This window comes from Osmerus mordax, chromosome 19 (genome assembly GCF_038355195.1).
Source record: "Osmerus mordax isolate fOsmMor3 chromosome 19, fOsmMor3.pri, whole genome shotgun sequence".
Lineage (NCBI taxonomy): Eukaryota > Metazoa > Chordata > Actinopteri > Osmeriformes > Osmeridae > Osmerus > Osmerus mordax.
In genome coordinates this window covers 2,685,026-2,709,819 of record NC_090068.1, presented here as the reverse complement: position 1 = coordinate 2,709,819, position 24,794 = coordinate 2,685,026, and the positions used below count along the sequence as shown (strand labels likewise).

Here is a 24,794-nt window from a genome sequence, read left to right as displayed (position 1 = left end):
TTTTATAAATTCAGCCACCTCTTCACATTAAATATCTTGAAAATGTGTATGAATTAATATACCCAAGTGGACATATTATGCACAATATTGACCCAGAAGCCATCACAAACAAGTATAAAGTAAATGTCAGTAAACAGAAATTAGGTAAATTACATTTTATTAAAACCTGTTTTGGTTCAAATAATAGAAAGCTGTTCATGTTGTTATATAGCATCTCTCAATATGTAGAGATTGCAAAATTGATAGTAATAGGTACAAAATGCCTCTTTATATTCCACCACAAATTGAAAAGATATGCAGCACCATCACACCAGTAATTGAATAATGTATTCCTAAACCCAACCCTGTACTCATTTCATAGCATTCATTCCAACAGATGAACAGGAAGAAACAATGATAGTCTTTCTCACTACCTAGCTAAACAACACTTTCAAATGTAGAAGAATCATTTCAAGCATGCAGTACTACTGTGAATGTTGCTCATGCATATTATAAGTGCTTTTGTGTTCTCTTTGGACTCTGACCTTTTGTCATACCTGCCATTGAGATATTTGGATTAGTTTAGTTTCAGGTCCCATGTCCTTGGTCTTAGTTGAGTGAATGAAAGCAATATGGATAGTCCAAGGATCATTCAGACTTAATCTTGAAATATATCAATTTGTGTCAGTGAATGTAAACTGGACATGAATTGTCGGCCAAAACAGGAAGTTTCATTGACCATTGACACTCAAATCTAGTGTTAAATTAAAGAAAAATGCTACATATGAATGTGTGTTGAGATTGAGATTTCATAAATTAATGGGGTCTCCATCTGGGAAATTGTACATTAAAAAACAGCGTCACTTCAGGTGAGTACGACGAACCCAGCCTTGTTTTGAGGCGTACATCTGAAAAGTTATGAATCCTGCCAGAGTGAGGAGGAGAGCACCTATGATCCCCACTGCTATGGCAACTTCCCATCCTTCTGCATGTTTGTCGACTTGTGAAGCCACTGCAGAAACAAGCAGACATGATTAGACTGAGTAGACTAACTGACAGGTTTGTTTCTCATGCACTTGCATGCAACAAGAATGTTTGACCTGGTCCATTTTGTCACCTGAACCCACTGTAAAATGGCTTAGGGTACAAACAATATCTACTGACATGGTTTTAAGTGGAACATTATCTGAAGATTCTGTGATGGTGACAAAAGAACCATGTCCCTATGGATAAGTTTTGACTTACTGAGTAAAAATTATATCTGTTCTTGATTGTTTCCCTTGAAGGGTTAAATGTAGAAATAAATAGTTTTTACTTATTGGTGACATTGTCAGGATAAATCTGCATAATAATATCAAGTCTTGACCAAACATGATATGCCTACCTTCAGACTCAATAAGACCAGCTGTAAAAGAGAAAAGAAAAAATCTCATTCAGGTGCATCACCAAGAATTTTGGGCCCTACGAAATGAGATTACACTAGGCCCCTCAAAATACATAATGATCAGTATTGACTATTTGACAGCTCTGATCTAATTCATACCACTAATTCATATAACATTGATGAGTATGGAAAGTGATCTGTAAATTGTTACTGTGCCTTCATTCTTTTGCTGAAGAGACAATAAATGTTGAAGCATCCCAGAATGTTGAGACGTCATTGAACGATGGACGGTCAGATTCTCACCGTTGTCCACTCGTGTGCTAATGGGGCCGGAGCTGACTGTGGCCATGTCCCTCTCTGAGGTGCCTTGGGTTGGAGAGACATCACGCCTCTGTCTGTTAGTAGTGCAGTTCTGAATGAAGGGTTGGGGGAGTGGGGTTTTAACATGACAATGGTCTTATAACGCAAAACATTACATCCTTTGTTCTTGTTGCAAATATTAATATTTGAGTTTCTGAAGTCAACAGAACAATCGTTTTGACATAAAAATTTATGTATTAGAATGTATGTAAAACATTTCACATATCTATTTGATCTCTATGGACTTTCCTAGATATTATGTCATGGTAAGAACCTTAAAACTTGTATTTCAAGTTTACAGACAATTCACAATGCAATGTAAATTCTGAACTATTCATCTGTTTGTGAAACTGGGCCTAAAGCATCTTAACTCCAATCAGTTGAAGTTCATGTTTTAGCAACTGACCTGTTGCAGGGAGCTACAAAGAGAGGTCTCACACAGTCTGGCTATACAGTGGAGGTAGAAGGTTGATAGCGTCCTATTCTGGTGTTGAACAAACCGAAAGGCCTCAAAGGAGAATCGTGCTACCTGCTGTTGTCCATTCACCCCTATCACTGTCTGGCCATCGCGGTTACACCTGGGAGACAGAGACACAAGGTTTTGCATAATGCTTTCCTTTACATTATGGAATATATTTAACAGTCCAGAATATTTACCATAAAAATAGTTATTGACTTGTGGTATTAAACTACCGCACAGTGCCCATGATGCAGTTGGTGATTAAGACACACAAATACAGATTACTTTAACTATAGATAGTGTACAGTGAGGGAAAAAATCATTTGACCCCCTGCTGATTTTGATCAGTCTATAATTTTAATAGGTAGGTATATTTGAACAGTGAGAGACAGAATAACAAAAAAAATCTGAAAAACCTATGGCAAAATTGATTTGCATTTTAATGAGTGAAATAAGTATTTGATCCCTCTGCAAAACATGATTTAGTACTTGGTGGCAAAAACCTTGTTGGCAATCACAGAGGTCAGAGGTTTCTTATAGTTGACCACCAGATTTGCACACATCTCAGAAGGGATTTTGTCCCACTCCTCTTTGCAGATCTTCTCCAAGTCATTAAGGTTTTGAGGCTGACGCTGACAACTCGAACCTTCAGCTCCCTCCACAGAGGGGATTAAGGTCTAGAGACTGGCTAGGCCACTCCACTCCTGCTTCGAAGCCTTGGCCGTGTATTTTGGGTCATTGTCATGCTGGAATACCCATCCACGACCCATTTTTCACCCAAGATTTGATGGTACATGGCCCGTCCATCGTCCCTTTGATGCAATGCAGTTGTCCTGTCCCCTTCGCAGTAAAACACCCCCCAAAGAATAATGTTTCCACCTCCGTGTTTGACGGTGGTGATGGTGTTCTTGGGGTCATAGGCAGCATTCCTCCTCCTCCAAACACGGCGAGTTGAGTTGATGCTAAAGAGCTCGATTTTGGTCTAATCTGACCACAACACTTTCACCCAGTTCTCCTCTGAATCATTCAGATGTTCATTGGCAAACTTCAGACGGGCCTGTCAAGTGCGTTCTTGAGCAGGGGGACCTTGCGGGCGCTGCAGGATTTCAGTCCTTCATGGCGTAGTGTGTTACCAATTGTTTTCTTGGTGACCATGGTCCCAGCTGTCTTGAGATCATTGACAAGATCCTCCCGTGTAGTTCTGGGCTGATTCCTTACCATTCTCATGATCATTGGAACTCCACAAGGTGAGATCTTGCATGGAGCCCCAGACCGAGGGAGATTGACAGTTCTTTTGTGTTTATTCCATTTGGGAAAAATCGCACCAACTGTAGTCACTTTCTCCCCAAGCTGCTTGGCGATGGTCTTGTAGCCCATTCCAGCCTTGTGTAGGTCAACAATCTTGTCCCTGACATCCTTGGACAGCTCTTTGGTCTTGGCCATGGTGGCCAGTTTGGAATCTGATTGATTGTTTCTGTGGACAGGTGTCTTTTATACAGGTAACAAACTGAGATTAGAAGCATACTCTTAAAGAGAGTGCTCCTAATCTCAGTTTGTTACCTGGGAGCCAGAAATTGTTCTGATTGAGAGGGGGTCAAATTAATATTTTACTCATTAAAATGCAAATCAATTTATAAAAATGTTCATTTCATGTTCATGATTTTTGTTGTTGTTATTCTGTCACTCACTGTTCAAATAAACCTACCATTAAAATTATAGACTGATCTATAGTCTGTTTTTTAATATGTTTGTTGTTATATTTTTGTTGAGTTGCTTTTAATTTTTTTAAATAACTTTTATCACCTGTGTTATTTTTTAGTTAGTTTATGTAAAGCACATTGAGCTGCAATTCTTGTATGAAATGTGCTATATAAAGAAAGTCTTATTATTATTATTATAATTTCTTTGTAAGTGGGCAAACGTACAAAATCAGCAGGGAATAAAATAATCTTTTTCCCCACAGTATATAGTGCCCGTGAGAAAATTGTTGGCACACACAGATTCCTAGAATTATAGATAGGGCACAGTGCCCGCAATGATGTCGGTGATACACACAGATTTCCGGAATTATAGATATAGTCAGAGCCTGTTTAAGGATATTAGACATTCTCTGATATAGTGCAGTGACCGTGATGCAGTTGGTGATGACAGTTCTTCTTAGTAGTTTTGGTACCTATACTTATCAGATCACAATAGGGGTTATGCGGAAAACACTTCCGTATTTGGTAAAACAGACATCATCACTTCCAGATCTGTACTCCCTATGTATGCTGACATGGTGCTGTTTTACACAAGATGCCTCCAGTTTCCAATTTTATATCTCTGTGAATTTTGCCCCAAAAAGGTCAAGGATGGCAGCCTTTAGAAGAAAAAGCGATTCCCCATTGATCTGTCGATTTTCGGAATTTGGATTTGGGTCGGGATAGTCTTATTTGAGTGAGAACGGCTCGCCCGGTAGACTGCATAGTCTTACTGTAGGCGGCAGCCACGTCTCGTTCGCGTCATGTCACAAAGTAAATCATTTTAAATGTTGTCAGTTTTACACCAAAAAGGTCGAGGAGGGCAGCTTTCAAGATATATGGGAATTCTGCATTTAGCCAGGCGGTACGACATCAGGTCATCCGGACATTTCACACTGAGATACGCAGTAAAAATCACTGTTCGGATTGTCCCGCATCTGGTACTTGAACGGTTTGGATACATGGTCTTCACAGTTAAATAATTTAAAACGCCCAAAATGCTCATAATAATAATAATGTTAATGTTGATTGTGTGAACTAGTTGGGTTTGCCGTTGGGTTAGCACAGAGGCGGAAATGATTACATCTGTTTTCCGGTTTGTTTCCTGGGCGCTCCGCAGAACCCATAGAGTTATATTACTAGAGGCAGCTACTGGAGTTTAACATTTGGAACGAGACCTGACTAGTATAGGCTTTATGGAAGTTGAACATTTATAAGGGGGGTTAACATTTGAAGAGGGAAAACCCTACTCGTTCTTACACTCGAAGAAAGCAAGTTTCTTGGTTCATCTTTTTTATTTACTTGTTTTTAATTTATTATTTGTATTACTGCTCGTTCAATCAGCAAATGTATTTTTTGAAAACCAACTTATCTCTTATTTCGTTGAATACAAGGGGTCTAAAGGACAACGTAAAGCAAAAAGCAATTTTTTGGTTTTGCAAAGGTCAGAGAACACAGTTTACTTTCCTACAAGAAACTCACTCAGGCGCATCTGATGCCACCTTCTGGTCAAGTCAGTGGGGAAACAAGATTTTGTTCAGCCGTGGTACAAATAAATCTGCTGGAGTTGCGATTTGTTTTAATAGGAACCCTGGAAAAGTGGTTACTCACAAATCTGATAAAGACGGTCATTGGTTCGTAGTTATCATCAATATAGAAGGCTCTTTCCTTCCTCATTTATGGTTATAACAATAATACAGAAAATAATATAGCTGCAAGCAGCAATGAGGTGGCCAAACCGGTAAAGCAGATAAAATGAAAAAAAATTCTCAGAAAAGGGTTCTGAATAAATGCAGCTTTTAATCATCAAAGATTTGCTGAGATACGACCCAACTTCCTGTTTGCCGGCTTTGCCGCATATTGTGATTGGCTGTACCGATCAAATCGTTTCGAAAATCTAAAATAATTTTGATAGTTTGTGTGAGGATTGCCTTGACTATATATAGATACAGGTAGCTAGACTACAGGTAGCTAGCAACTGCGTTGTACCTAGGGATGAGTATTGATAAGATTTTAACAATTCTGATTCCATCAATTCCTGCTTATCGATTCGATTCTCTTATTGATTCTCTTATTGACTCTTATTGGGCAAGAGGGGGAAAAAAGAGCACAAACGGGTTAATTAACATCAATTTTCTTTTATATAATTTTCTATAATGCTACACACCATATACAGTATGTATACATACACATTATAGCTAAGCTATGTCAGTTATAGCTACGCTAGCTTAGCTATAGAATCTTCCATTTTCAGCCAAGGTCAAATCATATAATATGACAGTGTCGCTCAGTTTAGCTAATATTGGGTTAACACGACAACGCGAACGTTTGCTGATAACACACGCCCTTCGATAATTAACGTGAAGTGATCAATAATGGGAGACGAATGTCGGAGCAAAAATGTATGCTTCAAACGACGGGACAGAAGATAACTTGATTGACTACACACAATAAAGGCAAATTGCTTCACACAGTGACAAGTGGTTGTGATCACTTTTGAGGAGTTTAGGTCACCTTTATGAAGTCTCGCTAAACAGAAAACCAGTGACATGGCAGGCTCGTTGGCTTTGGCTGGATTTGAAATTCTTACGTTGCCCTTGCCAGGACACCAATTTATCCTAGTGAGCTATTCTCACTGCTGGAAATTACTGTGTTCAGTTACTGTGTAAAAATATAAGCAGTTTTTCAACTGGCAAGCGGTTGTCAGATTTGGCCCAAGTTTAAACAGCTGTAATTCAGTCCTATTTTGACATGTCAATGTGATTGTGGTCTGAAGATAATCTGTGCCAAATTTGGTGAATATTGGAACATTTTGTTGGAGGAATAGGGAAAAAACTTTTTATAAAACGTAAAATGGCGGCCACATCAATTCATCTGGTATCACAAGTTAGACAAGGGATCGCGCCCTAGTGGTTAGATGACACAACCTTTTGTGGTCCTCTTTGGAACAGGGTCCCGAGCACCTGTCACAAGTTTGATGTCAATTCAGCAAATATTTCCTGAGATATGATCTCACTTCCTGTTTTGGCGGCTTCATCGCCAACTTTGATCAGCTTTACCGGAAAAACAGTTTTGAAAATCAAAAACCATGTGAAAACGTTTGTGAGGTTTGATCTGAAGATAATTGGTGCCAGATTTTTGCTTATTGCAGCGCTACTTAGAGGTGAAATGGCATGACCTATTGGACCTCTTTAGAACAGGGTCCCTAGTCCTTATACCAAATCTGGTATCAATGCAGTAAAGAGGTGCTGAGATATGACCTCACTTCTTTTATGGTGGCTTGGTTGACGACTTTGATTGGCTGTTCCAGTCAAAAGGTTTAGAAAATCAAAAAAACGTGATGTCTTTTGTGAGGCTTGGTCTGAAGAGGATCTGTGCCAAATTTGGTGAAGATTGGACAACTTTATAGGAGGGGTAGCGAAAAAACGTTATATTAATTCGAAATGGCGGCCACATCAATTTGGCTGGTATCACAAGTTAACATGTCAGACACGGGATCTACTAAGATATCACGAGACAAAGGAATCACTTAAATAAGACAAACAAATCAACAGTTATTGGTCAACACACAATCCTGCCTATTGTAGTGCCCCCTAGAAGTCAAATGTCACTACCTGTCTCAGACCTCATCATAAGAGGGTCCTGAGTCCATACACCAAGTTTGGAGTCAATGCATCAAAGATTGACTAAGATATGACCTCACTTCCCTTTTTCCAGATCAGTTGCTCAATTTGATTGGCTGTAACTAACAAACAATTTCGAAAATCAAAAATCCATATAACTTTTGTGGGGCTTGGTCTGAAGATGATCTGTGCCAAATTTGGTGAAGATTGGACAAACTTTATAGGAGAGTTAGCGAAAAAACGTTATATTCAAAATGGCGGCCACATCAATTCGGCCACATCAATTTGATTGGCTGTAACTAACAAACGATTTCGAAAATCAAAAATCCATACGATAACTTTTGTGAGGCTTGGTCTGAAGATCATCTGTGGCAATTTTGAAGAAGATTCGACAAAAATTGTAGGAGGAGATACGAAAAAACGCTTTTCCTTATCATTCAAAATGGCGGATAATCTATATAACTAAGTATGACATCAGAGTGCGTTGGACTCGTTGGTCTTGATCCAGGGAATACAACGATACCTCATTTTCGAAAATGAGACATGTGGTTCAAAAGTAAAGTATGTAAACACACCATCAACTTTGACCCATTGGTGGCGCTAGAGGGTTTGAAATGGAGACATGAAACTTGGTGAAATTGATGAGGGGACTGCCAAGAGTGTGCCAAATTTCACAACTTCTGACAATAAGGTTCTAGGGGCTGCCATAGACTCCCATGGCAGAAGAAGATGTATAACTAGAAAGGTAAATTTCCTGAAGAAAATGTGTGTGTTTGCTGAAAGCAGTCGAAACGATTGTTTTGATGGCTTGAATAGTGAAGAAGGTTTTACAAAATGTTTAAAAGAGGTATGTGCTTTAAAAAATGTTATAAGTATATCTGTCATTGTTATGCATTGCGATAGTTTTTACAGATGAAAAAGGATGCAAAAACAACTGTAAGAAATGTGTTTATAGCTTAAAAACAGTGTGAAAGTATGTAAACAGTATTGTGAGAAAAAGTTCTGAGTTTTTTTATTACATCACAATAGAAAATTATTTCCCAGCCTTTCATATTTTAAAACTGAGTAGTGATAACAGTTAAAACTAGAGAGGGTACAATTTCTGTGGAAATTGTAGGGTGTGCTTGCTTGGGTCGGTTGCACAGGGGTCCGTTTTTTAATGACATTTTTACAACTGATATTTCTGTATATTTTATATAAAAATGCATACTTATTATTTATAAAGATTACATAGATTTAAAAGCATCTTTTTTTTGCTGCTCATTTACAACTCAAAATACGAGTGAAGTGTAGAATGAAATAGATGTCTTCTCATTTCCCCTGCAAGAGGCAGCCTCATAGCTGAATCAAAACGAATTAATTTGGCAGACCGGTGTAAAAATTGACCTAATATCTATGACTTAAACATCCATGTAAGTTTTCCCTTCTCGTGATTTTTCAGGCATTTAGCCTACTCATATTGCATTCATTCATTAATAAAGAACCCCCTTTGAAGATTATTCTACGACTTTACCGGCAGAAGATAGAATCGCGATTCAAACAGTACCATCTGCTAACTGAAAATATGCCCCCAAAAACGTAAATAAGCTTGACATTTATTTAGTGGAAAATCGCTCATTCATAAAAAGCTCACTGGTAGCGATCATTGTCAGTAACAACGCAAAATGCGATATAGCCCTGTGTGGAGAAGCTGCCCCGGTAAATTCTACTACTACAGTACAGTAGTAGACTACTGCTGTGTTCGTCTTGGTAGCGATTGCGTTGGTTGAATTCGATTTAACGTTCCTTTGTACGGTTTAGGCTGAAATTAATTATTTTCATGAACAGATTGACAAAGTTTAGGCTGTGGCAATGAAGTTCAGGTTAGTAGTCAGATAGTTTCACCTATTGAAAGACTTTTGATTTAAGTAAGGGGAGTGCCGAACATGTTCTGTCGCCGTTTGACTTCCTAAACAGCTGTGTAGATGTTTTTGTAGTGTGTCTCGCGTAGGCTACAGCGTTGCAGTGAGCAACACTGGTTTGAAACCACAGGTAATGATAATTTCACCAACAAATCGTTTACTTGTAATGTAATGTCATAATAAATCCTACAACGAAAATTTATTTGTGAGGAATGTTTATTTTAACGATTGAAAACAGATGCATCATAGACCACTGTAGTATGTGTTGCCCGGGCAACAGAGGCTAATTTCATGCTAATGCTTCAGTGAAATAGTAGACTACCGTTTCCGAAAGTAGATGTGGGCCTACTTCCTTAATAATATCTGCTAATATTGTACATTACATTTCACAATTGTTTCACATCACAAAGTAAAATGAGTAAATAGTTATCACCCTGGCCTCTTTGCTTGTGGCGTTTCTGCAGCTGTCTTGCAGTAAAGCTATAGTTAGCCTAGCTATTCCCCAAGTTAACAGATGCGAAACGAATGTTCTGCTACAGGTAGTCACGCGTGTTTTTGTGACGTTAGTAACGTCAGTGACTGTGGCTAGCAAATTAGCCACCGTTAGCTTCACTTTTCGCCACAAAAACTTAACTTGAGCCTAAACCATGCAACGGAACGTAAATAAAAATACAAGCAACTCAATCGCTACCAAGACGAAATTTTTGACACCTAGGTTGTCTATTTAGTCCAAATATTGACGAAGATTTAGGGGTGGGAAAATAAATAATAATAATAATAATATGAGAGAACAAAGGTTGTGCCCTTGCCAAAGGCAAAGCAAGGAATGTGAACTCAAACTGTTTCAAGACATTGACGAATGCTATAAGAAGATGTCAATGTCGGAAGTAGAGCTAAATAAATGTATAAATCTAAATTGGATGACCTATATCTGAATAGAGCGCATGGAGCTTTTGTAAGGTCAAGAGCAAGATGGTTAGAAGAAGGGGAAAAAAACATTTTCAAACAAATATTTCTGTAGTTTAGAAAAAGGAAGACAAGAAAGGAATGCTGTAAATGTACTCATGATAAATTATGTGGAATGTACAGATCTTAAGTTAATATCTGAGGAGGTAGTTAGGTTTCATGCAGACTTATACTCTTCCTCTTACTCCAGGGTGGATTCAAATGCTTTCTTTAAGAAAATAAAAATGTATATTCCTAAAATGAATACAGAGTTTAAGAGACTATGTGATTCTGAGATTCACCTACAGGAACTAAGTAATACAGTTACAAGTATTTCATTAGGAGAGTCTCCAGGTCAAGATGGGTTAACCTCAAATTGTTATAAATTCTTTTGGGAGGATATAAAGGATTTATTGTTTTATGCTCTCAAGGAATGTATTGAATATAAGACTCTAATGCCTACAATGAGACAAGGATTAATAACATTACTTCCTAAACCTGGTAAGGATAAAAGATGCATAGATAATCTAAGACCTATAACCTTACTTAATGTTGATTATAAGATATTTACCCTTGTCATTGCCAATAGATTGAAAGAGGATATGTCACAAATTATTAGTGAATTGCAATCGGGCTTCCTTCAAGGGCGATCTATCCATAACAACATAAAATTAGTTTTAGACTTGTTAGACTATAGGGACAAAATTGAAGATGAGGGTTTTATTCTGTTTTTAGACTTTTGTAAAGCATTTGACAGGGTAGAACATCCTTTTATTTTGAAAACATTGGAACATTTTGGTTTTGGTGAACATTTTCAGAAGGTGATAGGAATGATGTATGATGGTATAAATAGTTCAGTACTATTAACACTGCAGGGCTCTAGAGTGCGACCAAATTGGTCGCACTCTAACTAAAATGACTAAAATTTTTACTAGGTCGCACCGGTGCACCTAACCTCCTCACATCCGCTGCCTCTCCAGGAACGAAGCGTTTGTTTCTTCTTTGACGGAACTCGCACTCATGGTTGGATCATATCGTGGTCTAAACTAATCAGAGACAGAGATGGGGCGGGTCTTTGCCTCTGATTGGCTGTGGTCCAGATATTCCTGTAGGCCTACTAGGCCGTAAGGTGAACCCTGTTATCGTTTCAACCCGCTCCACAGTCTGGCATCTACACAATCTTTAGCTCATAAAAAGGAACGAGTCCTGCTAAGCTACCAAAAAAAAGTTTGTCGCTGAAATTCCAGTCGATTGTCGATGCGTCTGTTTTATGCAGAACTAGTTTCTTCAGCGTTGGCCAGCGTAATAGGATTTTGGTGGCACGGTTCGACACGTGATCCTTTTACACCAATAAGGTAGCTGCTTTTTGTCAACATGGATGGATATGGTTGTCAAATAGAGGATGGGACCTTGCACGTTAGTGTTTCCTATGTTTATTTTTCCGTGGCGGGCCGCCACGACTACATTTCTTCCGCCATGGTATCAGAAATAGGGCTGTACAAAATTTTTGGACATCTATGTGATTGTTAGAGTGCATGTCAGATGGCTGAGCGGTGAGGGAGTCGGGCTCGTAATCTGAAGGTTGCCAGTTCGATTCCCAGCCGTGCAAAATTATGTTGTGTCCTTGGGCAAGGCACTTCACCCTACTTGCTTCGGGGGGAATGTCCCTGTACTTACTGTAAGTCGCTCTGGATAAGAGCGTCTGCTAAATGACTAAATGTAAATGTCGGAGAATAGCATGGATACGCGCTTCACACCGCAGTTGAGATTGTGCGTCTTTGAGAAGTCGTATAGCTAATTTGTCAGTTAATTTAAGCCTGTTATTGTATTAGTCTATATTCTTGCTCATTTAAATTAAGTTAACTGGTGATCTGTATTATTCCCCTGCTAGCTAAATTGCACATGTCTGTTGATTCGATAGCGATTGCTGCCTTTGCTTACGTTTGTATTTTCGGTGCATTACTACGCAGAAGTAGTTTTAATTAATAAATAGTGGGTTTATTGTTATTATATGCTACAGAATGCTTATCTTATCAAGCTCAAATGAAGCAGACAGTATACAAGCTTTCGAGTACCTTGATCGATAGGCTACTGACCACCGTCAATTATTACGTCAATTAATAATTGGCAGCATTTATGCCATTTAGAACATACTTTATGAGTGGAAGGTTTCTAAGTAGCCTAACCTTATTGCTTTAGGGGAAATAGTACGAAAATATGTGCAATATTATATTAGTTATTAAACTAGGCTATTACTTTAACCTGGGGGGGGGGGGGGGGGGGCAGACTTATGTCGTTGTTGTAACATTCATTATTCCACAAATGAAAACACTGATCAACCATAAAAACAATCGTAATGAAAAATATGAAATATGATATATAAAACTGTACAAAACAGAATAAGGAATAACAGATTAAGGACACTCAGTCCTCACTGTCAGTGTCAGGAGAGTTATCTCCCAGTTCCTCAGTTTCTTTTGTGTTGGCACAATTACAACAACGACATAAGTCTGTGCAACACAGTCCTGCAGAAAAACATGAACATCTGCCTGTCTCACACGCACTTTTGCAGCCGCAGTGTATCACATGCAAAACACTGTCAGGGGCCGAATTTCTGTTACGTGCAAGGTCCCATCCTCTATTTGCCAAACATATCCATCCATGTTGACAAAAAGCAGCTACCCTACTGGTGTAGAACGATCACGTGTCGAACCGTGCCACCAAAATCCTATTACGCTCTAAAGAAACTAGTTCTGCATAAAACAGACGCAACGATAATCGACTGGAATTTCAGCGACAAACATTTTTTTGGTAGCTAAGCACGAATCATTCTTTTTTATGAGCTAAAGATTGTGTAGATGCCAGACTGTGGAGCGAGAATCATTTTCTAAAATACTATTCGTGGTTCACCTTGCGGCCTATTAGCAATAATTCGTTATTCGTGCTATTCGTTTTCTGTCTATTTTTTGTAAGCTTCCCTTCTAATGCCGATTAACAGCTAGTCTCTAGCTAACTAGTTATTTTCTAAGTAAGGTATGTTGATGTGATATTTGAAACGTATTTAGCTACAGTGGGCTCCTAGTGCAACACAAGAGAATGTTATATAAAATGACATGCTGCTACTACCGTATTTCTGGGGCAGCGTTTATTAGGCTACACAATGTTCATGTAGGCCAATATGTTTGACGTCCGATTAGAATAAATTCAACTTGTTATTTTAGACGTAGAAATTGATGTAATATAGACATCACATTGACATAAATGATTAGTATGTTTACTTAGGATTTATATATAATATATTATTATATTATTATATTTATACATTTATGGTGTAAAATGAATTCATCGTCAACTTGATTAAGTTTAAATAGCATGTTTTCCTAACTGAAACGCATCCTTTTGGCACATCTCCTTTTGAACCGTATGTAGCAAGACCCCACTCCTCTCCCCTCGGCTTGAAGCAACGGCCCCGGTGGATGTAGGTGGTATTGCATTTCGTGTTTGACTTCCGACAACATTTACAAAACTATCTCCCCCAAAAAAATTTGTTTGATTCTCGAACCTGGCTCATACTACTAGCTTTTTCATAGAATAATTTTTTCTGAAGTTTGAAACCAATCCGAAATGGGTAAACTAGCACCCCATTTATTTTCTTACGTCAATAAAAGTTGCCTGCAAATGTGCTCGCGGATACTAACAGGGCACGAGCGCAAAAGTTCACATTGGCCAATAGCCGATTTACCAGGAGCTGAATGAGCCATATTGAATGAGCACAGGGAGAAATGGCTTGAGTTGCCTGCCCTGTTGTAGCAAGTTTAGCAAATGGTTGTCACACATACATGAAATGTTGTTAATATAGTTTATTCCCGTTATTCCGTTATTTTAAAATAGATTTGATTTTTAGTAAAAACGTTCATGACATGATGGCAAATATTATATTATGTTAAGCGTGAGCGTAGATTGTTGACATGTCTATCTGGAGCAAAGACGAAGATTAATAGTACTTTAACTGATAACCACAATAGGAAATTATATATATTTAAATAACATTAGTCTTGCCTTCAGAAACTTTTGTTAAACACACTCATTATTCTTTTTTTGATCGTGTCAAAGCCAGACTGCTTTAGTGACTATGTTTCACCCCCACTTATATCTGATGGAAACGTCTTGTATATAGTTCTGTTAATATGCCCCTTTCAAAGGCACATTCAATAAAGTACATTATATTTTAGACACATTTCTCAATTTATTACATTATTACCAAGTCTTGTTAGATCACGTTATATCCATTAATAGGCGTTTGGGTTAACCCAAACGAACATATAAAACACAAGCCACATTTCTACACTGATGTTAAATTGAAGGCAGTGTGATTTTCGTGGCATTTCGTTTGAATATAAAGTTGACAGTAAGCTATGGTAAGTCTGCATTATGGAAGATTTCTGTTACAAAAATAACTATTAAGCTTTCTTTGCCTGGCGAGAACAACGACGGAGCTAAGTGTTCATGTTAACAGTTTATTTAATCCGATACAATGTGTTGGAAATCATACTCAAATCACGAAGAAAAAAAACAACATATGTGATGATTTCCATATCCTATAGCCTATTTCTAAAAAACAAGTGAAAGGAATACTATACAGTGACAGCATACATTTCCGTAAAGTTTGCATCATGTCTCTGATTCTTATCGGACTTGTACCCCATTCTGCCACTGCAATGCCTTAGCTCACACGCTCGCAACCATATAAATCTATGCTCGCGACTGGTAAAGTATGACGTGTACAGCTAGTTGCAAGCGTGCACGAGGTCTCGGAGCTAGGGAAAAAAAGCCACTGTTTAAAGCTAGACCGGAAGAGGCGGAAGTGGAAAGATGGCGCGGTCCAGTTTCGTACTCTCGCTTGCCTCACTGCGCACTTTTCATAGAAATGAATGGGGACGCCATCTTGGAAGACAAAAGTTGCTTCCTCTAGTTATATTAACTCTATGGTATGTAGCCGTTTGATACGCCCATTTAATGAGGATTTCTCTGCAGTTTAAAACCACACCTGTAGATGGCGCTGTGCTATGTAGCCTCTGGTTATGACAAGGTCAAGTGTGAGCCATGAGAATCCTTAAAGAACTCAAAGGAAAATACTTTCACATCATCTGAACTCGATCGTGTCCAGCTCAAGCTCATCATCTTTTAATCAGGTGGGTAAATGTGTTAACATCTCCTGAAATGTAAAACATCAGTTAAACTTCGAATAACGCGTGTTTTAATGGAACATAAGTTTGTGCAATTAACTATTTCTTTCGTTTCATGCAGCCCCAGTCCATGTTGAACGCACCTATTATCTCCAGTGAGGATCTATTTCCGGTCTGCTCCCGACAGATATGGGGTAGTGATGGGAAGTTCGGATCCTTTTACGGACTCGGTTCTTTGAATCTCGTTCATTAAAAGGAACAAATCTTTTTTCTAGTCATTCGTTCATTTCAACGGGGGGGGGTTAAAATAATGAAAGCTGTAATTATTACTTGTGAACGAATATCATTCACATCTTACTAAACCACCAGTCACGCGAAAGTGAATGAGGTAAACAAATCAATTTCTGTTTCCTCTAATGAGCCTATGCAGGTCACGTGAAAATTGATCCAAAGATCCGTATCCGAAGATCCAGTAAAAATGAACAAATCATTTCTGTTTTATCTAGCTACCAGTACTGAGCCTATGCAGGTCACGTGAAAAAGGATCCAAAGACTCGTACCCGGCAGATGTACGAATCATTCACCTCCCTACCGTGTCTTCGGATCAATGTTTCGTTCCTCTGCCAACCGAGTCCTCGGATCAATGTTTCGTTCCTTTGTACGAGTCTTTGGATCCTTTTTCACGTGACCTGCATTGGTTTAGTAGAGGAAACAGTTACCTCTCCCGATGCACGGCCCCGAGAAAATGAACGAATCTCTCTTTGAGAGGACTCGTTACTCCTGAGTCCTTGTAAGGATTCGTTCAAAATGAACGAATCGTTCACGAACGACACATCACCAATATGGGGGTATGGGACATAGACATAATAAAGAGTAGACGCCGCATCGACCGCTACTGCCTACTGGCGCTGATGAGCCGTGGGGCCACCATCTTGTAATGGGCAACCGCTCCACTCAGTGTAATCTGTTTGGCTGGGGCAATGAGCTGTCAGCGCATTTAATTAATCATACCGAACTGAATACCGAATACTGATTTTCACGCGGTTTGCTTTGCTGCAAAGGTCATACATGTAGCTATGATACAGGACATGGTTATTCTTTTCACAAAATACAACCAATAGTTTGGTGATGTTAAATCTTACTGGTGAAAGTAATCCCCCGAGCCCTGTTTGCGATTGTCCGCCAATTTGAGCAGGAATATGCTGCACAGTGCTGGCATCTTGTTTATTCTGATGCTACGCAACTAGGAATTTGCCCTGTCCAAGATGGCGGCCGCATTTCTCGCACCCAGCAGCCAAGGCGGCGTCTACTCGTCTACTAAGCCCAGAGCCCCCCACTCCACTAACGACTCCCGCCTGGCCAACGACCTGAATGAGTTCAACTGCAGATTTGAAAGACAATTGGACAGTCCTGAACTACCCCTTCCCACCCAGGAGGCCTCCCACCTCCCCCCCTCTACAGTGACGACTCTCTCCATTCAGGAGGGTGAAGTTAACAGAATTTTCAAGAGGCAGAATCCCCGCAAAGCAGCTGGGCCGGACTCTGTCTCTCCAGCCACCCTCAAGCACTGCGCTGACCAGCTGTCTCCGGTGTTTACCTACATCTTTAACACCTCCCTTGAGACATGCCACGTGCCTGAGATAAAGTGGCTTATGCATACTGAATTGCCATTAGATGGACTTATAATAGTTAAATAAGTGAATGAATGTCAATGGGAGTCCTTGGCCTTGTTGAAGAGGCCAGTAGCAGATGGAAAGAAACTGTTCTTATGGCGTGAGGTTTTGGTCCTGATGGAGCGCAGCCTTCTGCCAGAGGGGAGTAGCTGGAACAGGGAGTGACCAGGGTGGGAGGGGTCGGCCAGAATCTTCCTCACACGCCTCAGGGTCCTCGAGGTGTGCAGGTCCTCGAGGGTAGGAAAATTGCAGCCGATCACCTTCTCAGCAGTGTGGATGATACGCTGCAGTCTGCTCTTGTCCTTGGCAGTGGCAGCAGCGTACCAGATGGTGATGGAAGAGGTGAGGATGGACTCAATGATGGCTGTGTAGAAGTGCACCATCATTGTCTTTGGCAGGTTGAATTTCTTCAGCTGCCGTAGGAAGTACATCCTCTGTTGTGCTTTTTTGGTGAGGGAGCTGATGTTCAGTTCCCACTTGAGGTCCTGGGAGAGGATGGTGCCCAGGAAGCGGAAGGACTCCACAGTGTTGACTGGGGAGTCGCACAGGGTGATGGGGGTGAGTGGGGCTGTATTCTTCCTGAAGTCCACAACCATCTCCACTGTCTTAAGAGCATTGAGCTCCAAGTTGTTCTGGCTACACCAGGTCACCAGGTTGTCAGCTTCCCACCTATAGTCAGACTCATCCCCGTCAGAGATGAGCCCAATGAGGGTGGTGTCGTCCGCAAACTTCAGAAGTTTGACAGACGGATGACTGGAGGTGCAGCTGTTGGTGTACAGGGAGAAGAGCAGAGGGGAAAGGACGCAGCCCTGAGGAGATCCGGTGCTGATGGACCGGGAGTCAGAGACTTGTGTTCCCAGCTTAACGCACTGCTTCCTGTCAGACAGGAAGTCTGTGATCCACCTGCAGGTGGAGTCGGGCACGTTCAGCTGGGAGAGCTTGTCCTGAAGCAGGGCAGGGATGATGGTGTTGAAGGCAGAGCTGAAGTCCACAAACAGGATCCTGGCATAGGATGCTGGGGAGTCCAGGTGCTGTAGGGTGAAGTGGAGGGCCATGTTAACTGCATCGTCCACAGACCTGTTTTTTTGCTCTGTAGGCAAACTGCAGGGGGTCCAGTAGAGGGTCTGTGATGGATTTAAGGTGTGCCAGCGCCAGGCGCTCGAAAGACTTCATTACCACAGAGGTCAGGGCGACGGGTCTGTAGTCATTATGTCCTGTTGGCCTTGGCTTTTTGGGCACAGGGATGATGGTGGAGGACAAGCCCTGGTTCTCAGCAGAGCTCAGAAGGTTGAGGACCTGCACACCTCGAGGACCCTGAGGCGAGCGAAGAAGATTGTGGCTGACTCCTCCCACCCTGGTCACTCCCTGTTTCAGTCACTCCCCTCCGGCAGAAGGCTGCGGTCCATCAGGACCAATACCACAAGCCACAAAAACAGTTTCTTCCCTTCCGCTGTTGGCCTCTTCAACAAGGCCAAGGGTTCATACTGACTTCATGACTCAATGCCCTTAAAACACACTTCTTTTTGCACTGCACAATACAATCTTGTACCATTTGTATTTTTTGTAATATTTGTATTTTTTGTATTTTTATATAGTAAATTACTGCAACTTATATTTTATTTTATATTTTATTGTATAGTTTATTTTAATCTAATTCCATTGCTAGTTATGTACCCTTAGTTTGCTAGTTATGTACCCTTAGTATAGTTATCCTCATATTAAAATTTTAGATTCCTATATGTTTAATGTTTGCACCTTCCTGCCAAAGCAAATTCCTTGTCTGTGCAAACTTTCATGGCGAATAAAACCCATTCTGATTCTGATATTCTTTATTATGTCTATGGTATGGGACGCCAAAAGGGCCAGACAGTATTCGATCTTTGTTCCGGTTCAGAATAAGTATTTGACAAAATCCAGCCTACATTTCTACTTATAAATTTGAAGCTGATGAATACAACTTTTCTTAAATTTGATTACTTTTGTGTCATTATTTGGTTATCAAGAATAGGACATCAGTTTGATTTGCATATTTGACCAGGTTTTTGACGTCAATGTTGGATGTAAATTTGATGTATTTTCAACATCAGTGTGTGGATTTCAAATGGACATCAAGTTTTTTACATCAGTTTGATTTGCATATTTGACCAGGTTTTTGATGTCAATGTTCGATGAAAATTTAATGTATTTTCAACATAAATTGCCCACTGAGTAATTTACCATACAGCGCTTGCATGTACATTTGCAATGTGCAGGCAGTTTTTACATCAGTAAACACATTAATTTATGTAACCAAATTCACTGATCTATACTTAAAGTATATCCACTTTATTGTTGTCTGTTAGCTAGCCAGCAAACCCCTTTGAAAGCAGCCGATTCAATGTTACGCCAGCAGTCAGCACTGTAGCCATATCGATTGTGAAAGTGAATTTGATTCTAAATAACCGAATTTCCCTATTGTCCTTATAACGAACTCTGGTGCGGTAAGAGCTTAGTTTAATTTCATTGTGAATGCATTTGTTAATCGCATTAGTTCATTAACTAATCAAAATTCACTGAAGTTATCATACAGTCTCCGACACCATGTGAGCTGAACATGTTGCTGAGTGTCACGATGAGGGGAAAGGGATGACCAGAGGACCAATCAGAGTGAAGGGGCTGGGATGAGTTCCCATGATGCCCGTGGATGCACGTGAAAGCTGATCCGAACAACGTCAATAGCGGCACTGCACTTCGTTGGATTATAAAAAGGACACCTGCGACATTTCTAACTTTGCAGAGTGCCCGGTTTCTCACCCGTTTTCAACTCAGGTTTTGTTTAGGTGGGGGAAAACCCAACCTATCTACGTCACAGCCACCTATCTACATCAGATCACAGACGGTTTATATAACCTGCATTCTGTTACTCAGCTGGTACGGTGCAAAGACAAAGTAATTAACACTTAAAACACTCAAGAGACTGCAGGTAGGTCTGTTCTGATATCTGCAATTAATTTAGGTAGTTGTTGTTGTTGCTAAATTCAATAATTTCGAGGGGGTGGAGCTTAAGCTCCTTCAGGCTACATGCCCCCCCCAGTATCAAGCAGAGAAGACTGCTGATTTTCTCACAATTTAAAGGCCTAATTTAACATATTTGTCTGTGTTTTTTCTTTCATTCAAATTTGGATGCGTAGTTAACAACACATTCTTCTGTGGTGTTAACTTAAAACTCATTTTCAGTTCTGCTTTACAGCCACTTAAATAGAGAGAAAATGAATACACAATATTACTATAAACAAACTAAAATATAATTCAGATATATCACTGTACTACAAGGTGTGTCATACAGTACAGGTTTACATCCTTTCAAGAAGTCTCACTTACCCAACAAAGAGATCATAGTAAGTGCTGTTGACAGGGTGAGGACTGGTTGTAGCATAACAGCGGTCCAGCAGCACATTGAATCTATAGAGGAGATTGTTTTTTTATACTTTTATACTTTATCTTTGATTATATATGAAGTTGCAATTCCTCCTCCAAAGGATACGAAAATGTTAATTAAGTAAAGACAATTTGACACAAAATGGTCAGTCATTGGATTTCTAAATATCTGACTTTGTAGTGGTTCTACTGTGTTATTTTATAGCACAGGTTTATTTTAGAATGATCAGCATTGATCCACTAAATGATTATTTCACTTTACCTTGTTGTAAGGTTGGTGGCTTTGACCTGTACAAAGATCCTTGTCTTCAGTTGCAGGCCCCCATCTGGAACCGTGAGCAAGGTTGTGTAGGAAATGTCCTTGGAGACAATCACAGGAGGGGTGAAAAATAATTCTGTTCTGTTTTTTCTGTTTGCTCAGTGACCAAAATCATACAATTCATCCTTACTGAGTAAAGCTGCATGCTTAGAGTACTGATGAAACTCCCATTGTTGTCTTTGACCGCCAGGCTTACTCCAGATCTGTTAGGGAATCAGAATGGCTGCTTTTCAGTTATTTCAATTTGTCACAAGAAGAACACAACTCCACACCAACCAGGTCATCATTTGATACACGAGGGAACTTGCAAAATCACACCAACAGGTGAACTACACTTAGCTTGAAACTTGAAACATTGGGTAATACAAGCTTTAAGGGTATAGCCCACCATAAGTAGCCCAGGTAATTCCATACATTTGAACACGTCACTGTATTGTCTTGAATTGGGGTCGGTAGCAACATAACTCTGAGAAGTGGCAGATTATACATTTTGTAGATAATTTACTGTCCAAATGTATATCCAATGTGCAAATACATATTTTTACCCCATATTTTACTCAACAAAGTTTTTGTCCAGAAAGTCATTTTATGATGCCATAAAGGGTACACATAGTCAAAGCTGTTTGTGGTCCTTGTCTGAATGAAATTGTAAATACTTTGGCTTGGTGAAAACTTAGTTCAATCATGCCAGGCAAAAACAGCACTAAAGACTCCATAAGTTGCTTGTATTTCACATTAGGAATGAAAGTACAAGGCTGCTCAGTCACTCACACACTCATCTCAGTGTTGTTCACAAGGTATTGGAGTGGATAGCGACAGGAGAACTTGTACACCATCTCTTGGCGGTAAGTGATGGTGCCTGCGCTGGGATCCAGGGAGTTGATCATGCCAGAGATGTTGACAAATTGAATGCTGGAAAAGTCTGAGAAAATTCCATAACCCACTTCCTGGGTGACCTGACAAAGAAAGAGACAGGAGGGGAGGGATAAAAAGAATTGTAAATTTTTGACAAATATTTGGATCGTATCAGTTCCCAAAATTCTTCACTTGGGTCCTAGTTGGTTACCATCAGTTTGTTAGAGCAGGTAGCCACAGCCTCCTCTGTGATGAGGAAATTAAATTTCAGGACAGGTGGGTTGACTGACCAATCTGGTATTCCCCTGCACTCTGCTTTCATGTACTGAGCGTTGAGGGCCATCAGCGTTTCATTGTAGCCGCTGTAGTACACAGGACAAAGGAGAATCTGAAGTGTCATCCTGTCGGTGCCACATACGACCTCCATGTCCGAGTTGGCTGTGGGAACAGACCAAATCAGAGTCACAATAAGCAACATTATGAGTGGAATTAATTCTGATTTATAGGATGTAAATGGAGTTGACAGAAAATGTACAAAACCTTAATTATCAGCACAGAAAAAAGAAAGGAGATGTGTGGATATATGGACTGAAAAGCACTTCTCAGCAGGATTGAGAACATAAGCATGTGCAAGTCATGCCTAGCAATGTGTCTTTTTGCTATCTGTCTGCAAGCCTTAAGATTTTTTTTACAAACACCATTGAAATGTGCAACATTCCTTGTTAAACTATCCAAATGTTTGTTTCATGATGTATAGCTGATATAGCTAACCATATGACACAACAACAGGGGTCTCCAAATTGAAATATGAAAACATGAAATTAGATATGACCCTTTCCCAGCACTCGTCTTCACTCCTCTCATTTCTGGGTTGCCCCCATGACTCTTAGAAAGTTCCAAAAGAGTGAAAGGTGAGATAGTAGAGTTGGAAGGAAAAACACTGAAAACTAGATGTGTGGTGAGACTGAATTTGGGGTAGCAGTTTTTACGGACCTGGCTCTCTGAATGTAGGGTGTGTTTGGCAAACATTTTGAGCCGGGATGCGAGGAAGCAGAGCAAGCTGACACACAAGGAGGGCCAGCCACATTGTCCTCAAACTAGAAGGAAGGGGTAAATCCACTCTGACTCTCTTGAATTTTGTTTTTCACAGCAAATGTCAGGTTGGAAACACATATAGCACTGTAGTCTATGTGATACACAGGCAGATGCCAAATGCCCATGATGTTTTAGAGCAAGCCCACTATAATGAGCACAGAGATATGGGTGGGGGATGGCACATGGAGGGTGGGAGGCTTTTTAAATTGACATTACGCCCACTACCTCATACTAGACTAAATCACTAATTATCAGTGAACATTCAAATGTGCAGACAGTACAACAGTGTTAATATGTTGTAAACAAACAAAATAAAATGTACAGTAGTTGTCATCTCAAAATTAAAACCATTTCAATATATATATTTGTTTGTTTCCAATAAATGAAAATATGTTAAAGTTACAAAACAAGATTAATCACCATTTAACTACATTTTGTTACTGTGTGTGTTCAATTACAATGACAATTTTATGTTAATATAAAAAGATTTACCTTGTGTGGATGGGCTGTGTTTTCTCACTCCTATCTTTCTAATCTCTCATTCACTGTCTCTTCTTTTCTTCACAACCTCTGGCTATTTATGGTGGCCTCTTTTCCAGTATATGGTGGTGAAGGAGGGCACAGGAAACAACCTGAGAAGAAAGGGAAAACCAAGAAAGCAATGTGAGCGGCTTAAACTGCTGTGGTTACAACGTCCGGATCACCTGACATCCCAGGAATACTAGTAGAACCTATTGTTCTTACACAAGTTTGGTAATAACCTTGTATTATCACACTTGATGTCGGTGTATAGACAAGTTCCTTTTGGATAATTGATGATATGACCAGGTAGTGCCACATTTTTACATGGCCAGAATTGAATCCAATGCTAAATTCTGAAACTTTGAACAAGTAAATTAAACTTTATTTCTTAATTTTGCAGTGATTTATAATATATTTACACCATCACAGCCCAACAACAGTGGATGAACTCACAGGTCATTGTACAACGTGTTTTTTGAAAACAAAGTCTTCATAGGCTACCTTGAAGTAAATTATAATGTTTGGTTGGTTTAATTGTTAACTGCACCAGTTACTTGACACTGTACTAATGTATTTAAGGCACACTGTAGTTGTGTGCATGAGCAATGTTTACCATCAGACAAGTAAATTTACCAGAATTAAATTGTATGCCCAATTGTTGACGTCTAGACTCTTATTTATGTTGTAACAGTTCTGGGATACAGAACGCAAACACAATGCATCTGGTGTAATAAATGGGAAATCTCAGTAATATATCTATCTCAACATACATGATATTATAGGTTGACTACAAACTTTGATTTGAATGATGCTTGCTTGTTTGCTTCTAAATTTCCAAAGAAAAGAGAAAATAAAGTCTAAAATAAAACTAAATAGCAATAGCCTATATCATTACACAACGAGAACAGTAAAGTGAAGTTGAGTATGTACTAAGCTAGGTTAAAGTGGTTTTAGCAGACATGGCCAACTCTTTGAAATGTAGCCTATACCTTTGATCTTTGAAGCCAAGGCATTCTCCAACTCCCCAGTGAGAGAAAAAATGCAAAGGATCAGGCTTGTGATGAAACTGATTGTAACCTGTTCTCCGATATCCACTATTTCAACTCCATAGGGACAAGAGGGAAGCCAAAACTGTATAACATTCCTTGAGACTTACAAACTTTCATCAGGTTTGCTAAAAAAGTTCACTTTCTTGACAGTGGGACAATGTGTAGGCCTATCAAAGTGTCACTTTGTTGAGGTTATTTTTGGCAACGCGTTGCAAAAGAGGAAACGGTGCATTTAGAGCTCCTTAATTGTGGTTCGCGTTTTCTTTACCTATCTTTTGCCGTGGGAT

At 39.7% G+C, this 24,794-nt stretch overlaps 1 protein-coding gene and 1 pseudogene across 2 annotated transcripts; both read right to left on the bottom strand.

The window, feature by feature from the left end:
• Positions 1-150: 150 nt before the first annotated feature.
• si:ch73-261i21.5 (zona pellucida-like domain-containing protein 1) lies at positions 151-24,498 on the bottom strand. 2 transcript variants are annotated; one of them, XM_067256857.1, is made up of 11 exons: positions 24,448-24,498; positions 23,429-23,568; positions 22,053-22,279; positions 21,758-21,942; positions 21,117-21,189; positions 20,930-21,027; positions 20,611-20,691; positions 2,130-2,301; positions 1,667-1,775; positions 1,364-1,384; positions 151-991 (listed from the first exon to the last, which is right to left on the bottom strand). In XM_067256857.1, the coding sequence occupies exons 3-11, from the start codon at positions 22,266-22,268 to the stop codon at positions 840-842; spliced, it is 1,107 nt and encodes a 368-aa protein (XP_067112958.1). In that variant the 5' UTR covers positions 22,269-22,279; positions 23,429-23,568; positions 24,448-24,498; the 3' UTR covers positions 151-839. The 2 variants fall into 2 exon arrangements, with proteins under 2 accessions (XP_067112958.1, XP_067112959.1); XM_067256858.1 differs by lacking the exons at positions 23,429-23,568; positions 24,448-24,498 and adding an exon at positions 22,835-22,928.
• LOC136963498 (uncharacterized) lies at positions 2,666-3,626 on the bottom strand (annotated as a pseudogene).
• Positions 24,499-24,794: the final 296 nt, after the last annotated feature.

Bases quoted from the DNA above. Each gene is read 5' to 3' on its own strand.
- si:ch73-261i21.5 (XM_067256858.1), bottom strand. From the start codon at position 22,928: ATGTGGCTGGCCCTCCTTGTGTGTCAGCTTGCTCTGCTTCCTCGCATC. The intron at 22,280-22,834 runs GTCCGTAAAAAC...CTGTTCCCACAG, and splicing joins CCCTACATTCAGAGAGCCAG to CCAACTCGGACATGGAGGTC. The intron at 992-1,363 runs GTAGGCATATCA...TTGTTTCTGCAG, and splicing joins TGGTCTTATTGAGTCTGAAG to TGGCTTCACAAGTCGACAAA.